Here is a 12,063-nt window from a genome sequence, read left to right on the forward strand (position 1 = left end):
GGACCACCTGTCTGCATCAGAATTACCGAGGGCCTTGCTAACAGTCAATGTTCAAAGCCTGACTCCAAACCTATGGAAACTAAATCTGTGAGCGGAGGTCAGAGAGTTGATCTGCAGATGATCCTCATCTACACAGCTGAGTTCATATCTATGACTCCTAGGTGATTCCGTCACTCTACCTCCAGGGAAGCACACTCTGGAGTTAAGCAGTTTGGCTTCTTCCTCTAAATGTCCCACCACTCTGCTCCTGGCATTCAGCAATACTAGGTACTTCCTGGTTAGGTTTATGAACAGGACAGAGCCTTATAGTCTTATAAGGAGATACTTCAGAGATCAATCAGGAACAAACATAAGCATAATAGAAACCAGGCTGCATTGTATCAGTGTCTGATCAGAGTCAGAAAGTTGCAAGATCCCCAAAGACACCAAAGAAATATTACTTCCTTATTTCATTGTAAAAAAGATAACCGACTTTAAAGTGCTTCAAGCTATTTTCATCTGAAGCACTCAAGAATGATAAATGTGAAGTAGCAGTGGCTAGCCAGACCGCAACAAGTTCTAATCAGCCAGACGCCACCCTGATACCAAGACGTCTGTTTCAGCATGTTGTTGAGCCTTTCTTGTGAGAGCAAAATTTCCCACAATTGTGGTCATTTTGATGAACCAGACAGGGAAACAATATTATCGAATCAAACAAATAGCTGTTACCAGGTATAGACTAGAACTTTCACATATGAGATTTTTCTCCTGTTGGCTAGAGTTCTCCACGAACTCAGCATAGACTAATGTGGCATAGGCCCTGACTCTGAGTATCCACAGGTTTAGCCATATATGCAGACATGGGAACAGATACATGGATGTATTATCTGGGGGGGGGGGTTAAAAAAGGAGAGGATAGGTAAATGGGAGGAGGTCTATAAAGGTACAAGAACATAAATTCCGTGATTTCTTCTTATTTGCTCCGTTTCTCTTCTATAAGTGTTTGAAGTCAAAGGCATTGGGCCTCTCTTACAGTAACAACCAAAACACAGATGGAGTTGACCACTGTCCCCACAGATCCTGGCATTCCAAAGGAAATGTACAAACTAACAGCCAGCTCTGTTTTCTAAGACTTCAGCTGCTTCAACATCACCCCATGACCTGGGTTCCACAGACTTGGAGGTACACTAGCCTAGGGGAGGATTGAAAATGGACACAAATCCTTTGCAGTTCAGGCATTCAGGAAGCTGAGGATGGGGCATTGCCATGGAGTTCAGGAACAGAGTTCTTTCTCAAATAAATATATATTTTTTTCAGAATTTGATTAAACCACACGATTAAAAACCAAACGTAATTGTTCCTTCATGCTGAACATCCATGGAAAGGAATAAGAAATAATGTTTTGAGAATTTGAGAAGGTGCCCCAAGTGCCTATCATTTCAGTTTTAGAGAAAAGGGGCACGGGCATGAGGGCAGATGGAGACCTTACTAGGCAGTCGTGGAGCTGGAGCCGAACACACCAAAAAAGAGTTGGCTCTAAGGCTAAAGCAAAGAAAAGGCGCCAAGATTGTGTTTGAATGGGTGGGGAGACCTGAGGTTTCAGGGCTGAGAAAGTAGACCAAGATAGGAGGCTGATATCCTCTCCTAGCCTGGCCTCGGGCTGGGCTGCTCCTATAGTCTGTGACTCGCTCAGGCCACACCCAGTCCCTACAACCGCCCGCGGTTTTCTGAGCGGAGCTGGAGTTTTCCTTTGAGAACTGGAGCAAGGAGGACGTATGAATGACCCGCTCGCCGGGATCGAGCCCGGGAGATCCCGGGGGCGGGCCGTGTGCTCTCCGCGCGGGGTCGGGGGTGGGCCGCCCGTGGATACCGGCGCTCCGGATCCCGCGCTGTCGAAGACCGACAGGGACCTCTCAGCGGCAGGTGGGGACGTGAGATCACGGACGCGAGCGAATTTGGATTGCCAGTCGTCCTGGGTCAGAGAAAAAGTGCTCTTTCTTCTGAACCCCGAGAGGTGGTTGGGAACACAAGCGGACCCTGCTTGCGCAGAGCTGGTGGAGAGCGAGGACTTCCGTCCGAGGATTGAAGACCACCGCGATTCGGAACGGGAACCGAAGCTTTCCCGCAGGCGCATTGCCACGGTCCCCGGAGCCCAGCCTCGGAACCCAGCGGCCGCCCCCAGGTCCCTGTTGGTGCGGGTCGTGGATTACCATGAGACGCAGGAGGTGCAGCGGACTGAGTGGACCAAGGGTCAGATGACTACGAGGACCAAGGAGCGCTCTGTAACCGCAGTCACTTTTCGTACCCAGAGTGATTGACATCGTTTGTGCGGCACTGGGGCGAGAGCAGAACCTGGATGTACCCGCTTTGCTACGGGAGGATAATTCGTCGCCAAAGATCCGAACCCGGGGAAATGTTCCCGGGCTAGGGATGCGCGGAAACGCTCGAAGAACCAACTCTCAGCAGTTTTAGACTTCCTCTGTGGCGTCAGTGTCTGACAGTCCTTTAAGAGAATAAAAGGTATTTTTACACTGGTGGAACGTGGGAGTTCGAAAGCGCAAAACCTTAGTCAATTCACTTGGCGTTTTTGGAAGCAACTCATATTGCTTGTCTGCATCTCTTTCCTGTTAAGCACCCAAAAGCACAAGAGATGTTTGCTCTCTAGGATTTGTGTGGTGTGTGGGGCGGGTGCAGAGAGACTTGCTTCGAAAGCCTTAAGAACGTTGTTTGTTTATTTTTTTTAATATATAGAAAAAAATAAAACGAATCAGGAAGTGAAGCAAAATGTTTCCAGGTACTCTAAACACTGGTATGCAATTTCCTCTCTGGTCCTTCGTATTTCCGCCTTGAGAAGAAAAGGAGAAAGGGAAAGAAAGACTGGGGTGGGAGGGTGTTTTTTCTGTGTGGAGGGGATTGGCCTGAGAACAGGCCTTTATCCCGGAGGGCATGTAACCTAATTTACTGTTTAATAAGTGAGGTAGACATTCTGGATGCAGTATGTCATAAACGGTTGTATGCTTTATTCCTGTTTTTTTAATTAAATCTATTTATTTATTTATTTTACATCTCAACCAGTTTCCCCTCCCTCCTTAACTCCCATTCCCCACTCCATCCCCAATCTGCTCCTCTGCTTTTTCTGTTCAGAAAGAAACATGCCCTATTCTTATCCAGACTCCCACACTTTTTAACTACTGAGATCTGTAGTTAAGACTGAACTGACAAGAACTCTACTGGGTTTAAGTTGTATTATCTTCAATTAGATGTATATGCCTTGAGTGTTGGTAAATGTCTGGAGGCCAGAGCTCCTTGCGGCTGGAGCTACAGGGAACTAGGAATTGGGGAAACAAGTGTTTGGTATCAAACTTGGTCCTCTGCAAGAGCAGTCTGCACTCTTGACCACTGAGCCTTCTCTCCTAACTCTATCCTGTGTTTAAAATGATCGAAGGCTAACACTTGTTTTTTTAATTTCCTTTGTCAGTAGACACCAGCATTACAAAAAAACTTCATTATCTTATTTATGTGAGTGTTTTGCTTGTACGTCCACGTGTGCACCACTAATGTGGCCACTGCTCTCGGAACTCAGCATTGGATCCCCTGGAATTGGAGTTAGGGATGGTTGTGAACCATGGTGTGGGTGCTGGGTATTGAACCTGGGTCCTTTGGAAGAGTAGCAAGTACTTGTAACCAGGGAACCATCTCTCCAGTCCCAGGTCATTATTAACTCTTTAGTACTGGGACCTAGTTTGGAACTCTGAGGAGCAAAACAAAGTTCTTAGAGAGAGGTGAGGGCTCAACTGGCCCCTATGGGAGGGGTATTTGGTAACAGACAGGTAACAAAGGAGAGGGGCTCTGCTTTGGGGGTGAAGCTGGAACAGCTGCTCTTACCTAGTCCTTTCATCTGTCTTCAGTCCCAGCTTGATTTGCCTTCAAGCAATCATCCGATCCACCTTTTATCTTTTGCCTGGCCAGACAGCTTCCTTCTTTAACAGAAGAGCTAAGTTTGCCCTCGAGGTCAATAGCTTGTGTAGCTCATGAGCAAGTGTCTTCATGTGCTTACTAAGTAGACAAGAAATGTGGTCATCTCCCTCCTAAAGATTCGTGGATGACGATGACTGCATCTTACTTCTAGAGATTCAAATATGCCCAGGCAGGAGAATTTGAAATCTAGGCCAGTTTGTGCTGCACATGGAGACCCTGTCTCAAAAGTGGATCCATCTGAGGGTACCATGGGTTTCTTGTTTTTTTTTTTTTGTTTGTTTGTTTTTTGTTTTTCGAGACAGGGTTTCTCTGTGGCTTTGGAGTCTGTCCTGGAACTAGCTCTTGTACACCAGGCTGGTCTCGAACTCACAGAGATCTGCCTGCCTCTGCCTCCCAAGTGCTGGGATTAAAGGCGTGCGCCACCACCGCCGGTGGTACCATGGATTTCTAACACAGATTTAGGAAAAGTATGAGAGTCGTTTTTATCCCTGCATCCTGCAAGATCAGCCTGCTGGAGAGTCACCACTAGCAATTCTCAGGCCTGAGAGAGCTTCCCTGAGGAAGGACATTAGTGCTTGAACTCATTCACAGATCTATAGAGTAGTTGAAAATGTGATGCTGATCTCCCAATAACTTCTCCTTTTGCAGAAATTCCTCCTGATCTCTTTGTAAGGTTAATCATGACTGGCAAGTGGCCTCTCTGCCCTTATGAGATTGGTTCTACATGAATGAGCATTGAATGGAGACAAGAAAAACAACTATCTTTTGCAATGACCCCAAAGAATAGCATCCTTCAGCTATCAGAAGGCAGGCTCTGGAGTTTTGTGGCCCATACCAACCCTTTGTTAACCTTGGGCAAGGTGCCTAATCTTTATGTCTTTACTTGTTAAGTAGGGAGAGGAAATGCTGAGCTTTTGGGGTAGGATTTAGTTAAGATACTTAGAATACCGCCTGGCATGTAATAACTGCTCAGCACTGACTCCTAGGATTCCTAGTGTGGTCATCATTCAACCCATTTTTCTCCTAACCAGGATTCAGCTTTTTATTTAATCACGTAATGTAGAAATCAAAAACAAAACAAGCAACAGCAAAACAAATAATTAAAATGAACTAGCTTTTTCCATCTTTAATGGATCTGCACACCCATTTCTCAAATTCGTTAGAAACGATTTCTACACCATGTGGGGGTCTTCAACTAAGACTAGAGGAAGGACCACAATCACTATGCTGAATGAATAGAGGGGCGGAAAGCTTTCACTGCCTCCCTGGCAGTTGACGCTTAAACCAGGTCTTGCTATCTAGCCTTGGTTGGCCTGGGACTCTTTATGTAAATCAGACAGGCCTCAGATCTGCCTGCCTTCCCAGTGCTGGGATTAAAGGCATGCGCCATCACGCCCCATATTGGAAAATAATTTTAAAACTACTTTTCTACCTGGCCCCTCCCGCTCAGTTAGCTTTCTGCAGTATGTTTACAGGTTTTAAATAGATATCACATTGAAAGCGAAAAGTAGTTGCTGAACTGTCTTGTTTTGCCTGACAGGTGAAGAACAAGAACACTTTCCATTTCACAAGAGTCTTTGGAAGAGCATCCGAACTTGTCCTCAGTACCAAGGATTGTCTCAGGATGACCAGGTCTCGGCATCTCTCAGGATGACTAGGTCGTGGCTCTTTGACTTAACCTCTACCTCACAGAAAACTGAGTTCATCTGAAATTGTCTTTGTTGGATAAACTGCACCAAAGACTCCCAGAGGCCCATCTGAACACAATAGACTGCGACAAATGTCAGAGTAACATAGCTGCCATGATCAGGCCAGTGCCTACCTCTGATTTTTTTTTAAAATTAATATATATTTTTATTTTGAGACAGTGTCTAGCTGTGTATCCCAGGCTTACGTTGGACTTGATAACCAGCCTGTGATGATTGAACTGGAGATCTTCCTCAGCCTCCCACATAATGGGATGACAGTGTGTTCCAGATTCTTGGACTACCGTCTCTCTTTAATCCCCTTTTCCACACCCATCAGTACACATGCTAGTCATTGTATTTGACTTGCTTGTTGTATTTGAGGAGCCTTACCAGGTCTTGATATTAAAACTCACTGTGATTCTCTTTTTCCTAAAATTTTTAAATTTTAAATTTTTTGTTTATGAGTGTTTGCCTGCATGTGTATATGTTTATTGTGTCTACCAGCTGCCCACAGAGAGCAAAAGAAGGTGTTAGATTCCCTAACACTGGAGTAGAGGTGGTTGTAAGTAATCATTTGATTAGTGCAGGTAATCAAAACTTAACCCAGAAAGAGTTCTTGACTGCTGAGACGTTTGTTCAGCATTGTAGAATGTTCGATTCAAAGCATGGCTGTTGTGCACTAGCTTCAGTTAATGCCTACTTATGCATTTATTTTATTGTAAGGATAAATTATGAAAAATAATCCTAGTGTAACCCCTTTGTATTTTCTGAGTAATGCTTTTATGTAGGTCTCCTTCTTAGTTAGCTGGATAGTGTGAGAAGAAAGGAGGCTTTTCCTCCACGGGGTCCCCTTTTTGTCACCGCATTTTATCACAGCAGCAGAAAGGAGCTGGAAAGGTGAGCTACCCTACAGGCTGCTGTCACTGGGGATCTGGCCCAAGAGACTCCCCCAAAAGAAAAGAGCAGAGTCTCTTCTCCCTCCACTCTCGCTGCACTGCTGAGTCAGAGCAAGCATGCTTGTCTGCAAAGACCCCTGGGTGATTCACATTCAAGGTTCACAAGCGTTGTCCTGTCCCTCAGCTTAATGTCAGCCCAGTCAGTTACTACAATTAAAAACATTATTTTTTAAAAAAATTATAATTTATTGTTAACAATGTCAGGGCAATAACAATTTGTTGGATTATGGAACTAGACTTTATAAAAGGATAGACAAGGCAGTTTATCAGGGATTGGTATCCTGGAGGAAACAAACGTGTCTTCTTAAACAGCCATATTTTTCTATAATTGTCCCTAATGAAGTATTGATTGATTATTGGATCTCTTAACTGAGAACAAGTTTTTCATTTTCAAAGAATGTGAAATGGTTTATTGCCAGACGCCCCTTAGGGGAGGAAGGGCAGGAAGTCATTAAGGACAGCAGGGTTTCAGATCTCTGCAGCTGAGTCACAGCTTGTCAGTCATTCATGGCGAGCTATGAGGGAGTGGGGCAAAGGTGGGGCTTGAATGTCAATAAGTTGATTCAGGTAGGAAAACAGGGTTGGGACTCTGGAACAACCTAAATCTCTTTAGCCACCCAGTACTTTTCTCTTTAATTAGAAAGGGTAGCTCTTTATGGATTTATTTCTCTAAATAATCTCATAAACGGAGATAAGGAAAGGAAAAGTCCAGATTACTTGGGGCAGCAAAAGAGGTGTGTTCAGGGTACAGGCACTGCGCCAGCCAATAGTTCCCGGTAGAATAAGGACAGTTATGCTCAGAACAAGGAAGTGAATTTAAAAATCATAACTTGACCTCTTGGCTTAAAAGAGAGTACTGGAGAGCTGGAGAGAGGATTGCTCAGTAGCTGAGATCTGAGTTTGGTTCCCTGTATCCACAGTGGGCGTCTCACAGGCACGTGGAATCTTCTGCCCTCGCATGCACTAGTATACATGAGACATACAGTCACACACGTGTACGTAAATGAAGCGTAAAGTCTTAACGGAACAGAGCTTGTAATAATGTTAAGGTAACAGGCTAGCTGGAAGCAATAGCACCCAGGCAGTGGGAAAATTTCACATTTTCTCTTAGCTTGACTAAGGGCCCATGAGCCACTTCTCTGAAATGGAGTCATTGAGGAAGAGAGGATCCCAAATTATCTTTGCCTGTGTGGTGTGGGAAAACAGAGGACTACCTCCCCAGATTATTAGTTATCAGACACAAATGGCCGAATCACATTGAACAGCTGTCTCCAAAATCCTTCAGTACACTCTCACCAGTTTAGAAACTCTCCTACCATCGGTCTCAGAGAAATTCAGTTTGTTCTCTCTTCCCTACCATAAAAATCTCCAATAAAGTCTTTTTCTCTTTGAATCTGTCTGGGCAAATTTTTCTTAAGAGTGAAGAGGAAACACAGAAAGGGGAAGGCTTGAGGTATACCGCTGGCATCAAGAATTGGGGGAGGAGGGGATGAATGCCTAGAAGCACAACTTCTCATAGGATGGGTTTAGATCAGGGAGGGCCTGAGTGACAAGGTGGGCACATCAGAAAGCTGGCAGTTACTGAGTAACCCTGCCATTATGGACAGATGGCAGCCAAGGCTGAGTGGCATTCCTCCAGCACTGCAGTAATTCTCTAAGATTAAATTTAATGAACGCTACTTAGTGCCGGCCATATAATGAACACCCAAATCAGCTATCATTATCATAATAACAATCAGTCATGGTGGTCATGTGTACGTCTCTCTTCAATCTAATCAACTGCATTTTTAAAAATGTATTTATTTAATTTTCTATTTTTTATTATTTTGTATGTTTATCTCAGGGAGGAGTGGTGGTAATGTGTATTTAAAAACAGGTGTTTTTGAACAACTCTGCAACCCCTTGAGTTGTAGTTATAGGCAGTTGTAAGCCATCCAAACAAAGATTATGGGAACTGCGTTCAGATCCATAACAAGAGTAGTCTCTGACCTTAAGCACTGAGCAACCCTACCAGCACCTATGCTGTACTTTCTAAGGACATAAAGCAAAATACTTGAAGGCATTTCTGCAGTGATTCTTTTCTATCTGCTTTCAAATATCTCCATATAAGATCTAGCCACTGCCACATGGATTCAACCTCAGGCTGGGGACGGGATTTGACAGAATGCTTGCCTGACATGTCTGAGGCCCTGAACTTGATCCTTAGTACATCTGCCAATTCTAGCAAATAAATAACTATAGATTCAGCCTTTTGCTAATTTCGAACTTTGTATGTGTTGGAGATTGAACCTAAGGCCTTGTATATATAAAACATGTTGCCTGCTATGAAGTAACTTACCAGCCCTCTTCGGTTACGAAGAAGTGTGAGGATTCTGGGAGTTAGAAAGATTTTTGTAGCAGAATAATGACAAGGCTGCAAAATAATTAAGGCTGGTTTGGACTTAATGCTGACCCAGATCCTAGAAGTTACAAGGATTCAGATGTCACAATCTCTTCATCCCAATGTGTAGGAAAATTACAATGGCATAAATGAAATAATGTTATAATAAAATTCTGCTTAAGGATTATGTTGCAGGAGAAGAAAGGATTCAGCAGTGCATATTCTTGGTTGACCCAAGGTTTAACCAATGGGGATGGAAGATTGTCCTGAGAAGTCAACAGAGGGATTCAAGATAATGACAAATGAGGCTAAAGGTTCATCTGGTTTTTAGTATCACCATATGTTCAGTGATAAACACTTCTGTTGTTACAAAGTGACTGATCTGATTTTTATTTTTTAAAAAATTTAAATAAACGTTATCATTAAAAAACTTGGTAATGAATAAGTAAATAAAAACATCACACATCAAAATTAACTAGACCCAGAGTCTACACCACTCACTGTGTGTGATGGCCTGAAGGTAAAATTCAACGTGAAGCTCTGCAGCTTCTCTCCCCAATGCCTAGGCTAGCTGTAGTTGCTCTTGGAATTTTAACCATGCAGATGTAAACTTTAAAGTAGCATGTTTTAATTTCCCTTTACCACCTTTATGCAGAAGCTCATTTTAAAGAGCAGAATTTATTTCCCCCTCACACACAAACAAGTCAAATCAAAAATCCCTCACCTCATGCACTTAGTAGAGGACACTCTACTAAAGGTTCGACTTTTCAAGTCCATTTCAAGAGTACCGTTTCTTCACCCTCAACTAGTTCTATACTTCAAGAGCAGATTCAGCTGGGGCGACACTCAGTGACGCGGCTCTTTTCTAATATGGTTTCAACTTCCAATGTTACCAAAAAAATTTGAGGGTGGAGCACGGAGCATGAGATGCTAGTGGGTAAGGCACTTGCTGCCGGGACTGACAACCAGAGTTCAGTCCCAGGCTGAAAAAAGATATACACATGCGTACATAAAATAAATACAATGTACGAGAAATATTTAAAACAATTTTAAATGACTAACATGGACAAAAGCATAGCAATTACGGTGACTAAGGAAGAAATCAAGTTATATTGATTGTGCTATGTAATTTATATGTAAGAGTTAGAGAAACAATAAATTGTAAAGATTTTACTATAGAAGTGTAATTTATTTATTTCTTTACTTATTAATTAAAAATTTTCACCTCCCATTTCCCTCCCACTCCCCCACTCCTCCCTCCCTTTCCAATCCTAAGAGTGGACAGGGAACCCTGCCCTGTGGGAAGTCCAAGGTCCCCCCCTCCATCCAGGTCTAGGAAGGTGAGCATCCAAACAAGCCAGGCTCCCACAAAGCCAGTCCATGCAGTAGAATCAAGTAATTTTTATCAGACATACACATCTTCATCAAGAAATTCTTTATTTTATGATTGTTATTATTAAAGAATGAATCAAGAAAAAATACATTAGTGGAAATCAGTTTTCTCAATCATATTTTCTGCAGACATTTTAAACTTTACTAAAGTTAATTATTAGTTACTTTACAATTACATAAAATGATGCTTTTTCTTTTCCTCTCTGAGCACAGCAAAGATAGTTCTTTGTTTAACTTTACACATATCACTAAATGCTATTCCCCCCCCCCCCACTTCTGGAGGCAGACAGAGCATGTGTGCCTCTCCAGTGTGTAGTCATGATGTCAGAACAATAGATAGCTGACAAACTTGTTACTTGGTTAAAACTTGGGTCTCCTGATCTCTGATGCAAGGCATTTTCACTGCTCCCCAGGTAAGAAAACCACATTCACCAGCTAGTTTTGATTATGGATTTAGAACTGACTAGATCCAGTAATAAACTAAGGGCAAGCCAGAAAGTGCACTTCCATGTGTGTGTGTCTGTGTGTGTTCAAGGTTCAGAGTGAAGCTAGTAAGTTCCATTTCTTTGTTTCCATTAGCTCTCTGGCAAGTCAGGGCACCTGAGGTCCTCCCATCAAAAGGCCTTGAGAATAATGATGTCTTGAGAATGACCTAGATGGCCTAACTTTCTCTGGCTTTATTGACCTGTAGAAAATTTTCTTCCCAATGTACAGGGAAGGGAACTTTGAGACTTGAGAAATGTTCTTGGTAATCCTTTCCCTTTGAAATCCAAGTCTTTTGAAAAGATCTTTTGCCAGTTTCACAGATGTGGATTTCTTGATGACCTAAGAGCTTTCCTTGAGATGAATTCCCAAGGAAGATAGGACATTCGAACTCCTAGTCTCTGTGGGAAGTAGCAGCTTTTCAAATGAGGCTCAAAGGCGGGGGCCTTAGTTCAGTGGAAGAATGCTTGCTTACCATGCAAAGCGTGTTTTTTTATGGGTTTTATCTATAGTGGTGGATAAAAAGAAAAGGTCAAATGGGCAATGAGTAGAAACTGTAGAATGTCAGTCAGTAGAAGTATTTGAAAATGCAGGAGTAATTTAGTGAGCCGGACACAGCTCATAGGCCAGACTCCTTCCCAGCCTCCAGTACTTTTCCATGGCACACACACCCCACTGTTGAAAGCCTTTCTGCTTTGCTCTTCTGCACAGCTGGGTTCTGACCAGGTTCTAGCCAATTACAATACCTTAAATAAAGTCGTCTTTGTCTAGTGCAGTTCTCACTTAGATACGAATCAGATAAGAGCAGGGGAGAAGCATGTTGTTGATGGTGGGAGGGTACATTGACTTCATAAAAGCTGGAGTTGTTTTTGCGTCTAGGGAGCTACATGGTTTTCTTTGTTCTGCTGCCAGGGTCCCCTGCCTATGACTTCATTGGGACTTTAGAGCACTAAGCACAGGCATTCTGGGTATGCCAGAGCACAGATGAATATTCTCCTTTTCAGGCCAGAGCACAGATGAATATTCTCCTTTTCAGACCAAGTAGAATCATCAGTGATAGTACGTGTGTGTGAGTGTGCATGATGTACGGGTGTAAGCACACATGCCATGGCACACATGTACAAGTCATAGAACAACTTTTGTGGAGTCGGTTCTTTCTTTCTACCTTTACATGAGTTCTGTAAACTTAGGGTGCTATGCCAGGTTT

General features: G+C 43.1%; 1 protein-coding gene across 1 annotated transcript; it reads left to right on the top strand.

The window, feature by feature from the left end:
• Window positions 1-1,743: 1,743 nt before the first annotated feature.
• On the top strand, window positions 1,744-5,956 carry C19H6orf141 (chromosome 19 C6orf141 homolog). The gene is made up of 2 exons (XM_057751811.1): window positions 1,744-2,499; window positions 5,498-5,956. The coding sequence occupies exon 1, from the start codon at window positions 1,755-1,757 to the stop codon at window positions 2,295-2,297; it is 543 nt and encodes a 180-aa protein (XP_057607794.1). The 5' UTR covers window positions 1,744-1,754; the 3' UTR covers window positions 2,298-2,499; window positions 5,498-5,956.
• The last annotated feature ends 6,107 nt before the right edge of the window (window positions 5,957-12,063 follow it).

This window comes from Chionomys nivalis, chromosome 19 (assembly GCF_950005125.1).
Source record: "Chionomys nivalis chromosome 19, mChiNiv1.1, whole genome shotgun sequence".
Classification (NCBI taxonomy): Eukaryota; Metazoa; Chordata; class Mammalia; order Rodentia; family Cricetidae; genus Chionomys; species Chionomys nivalis.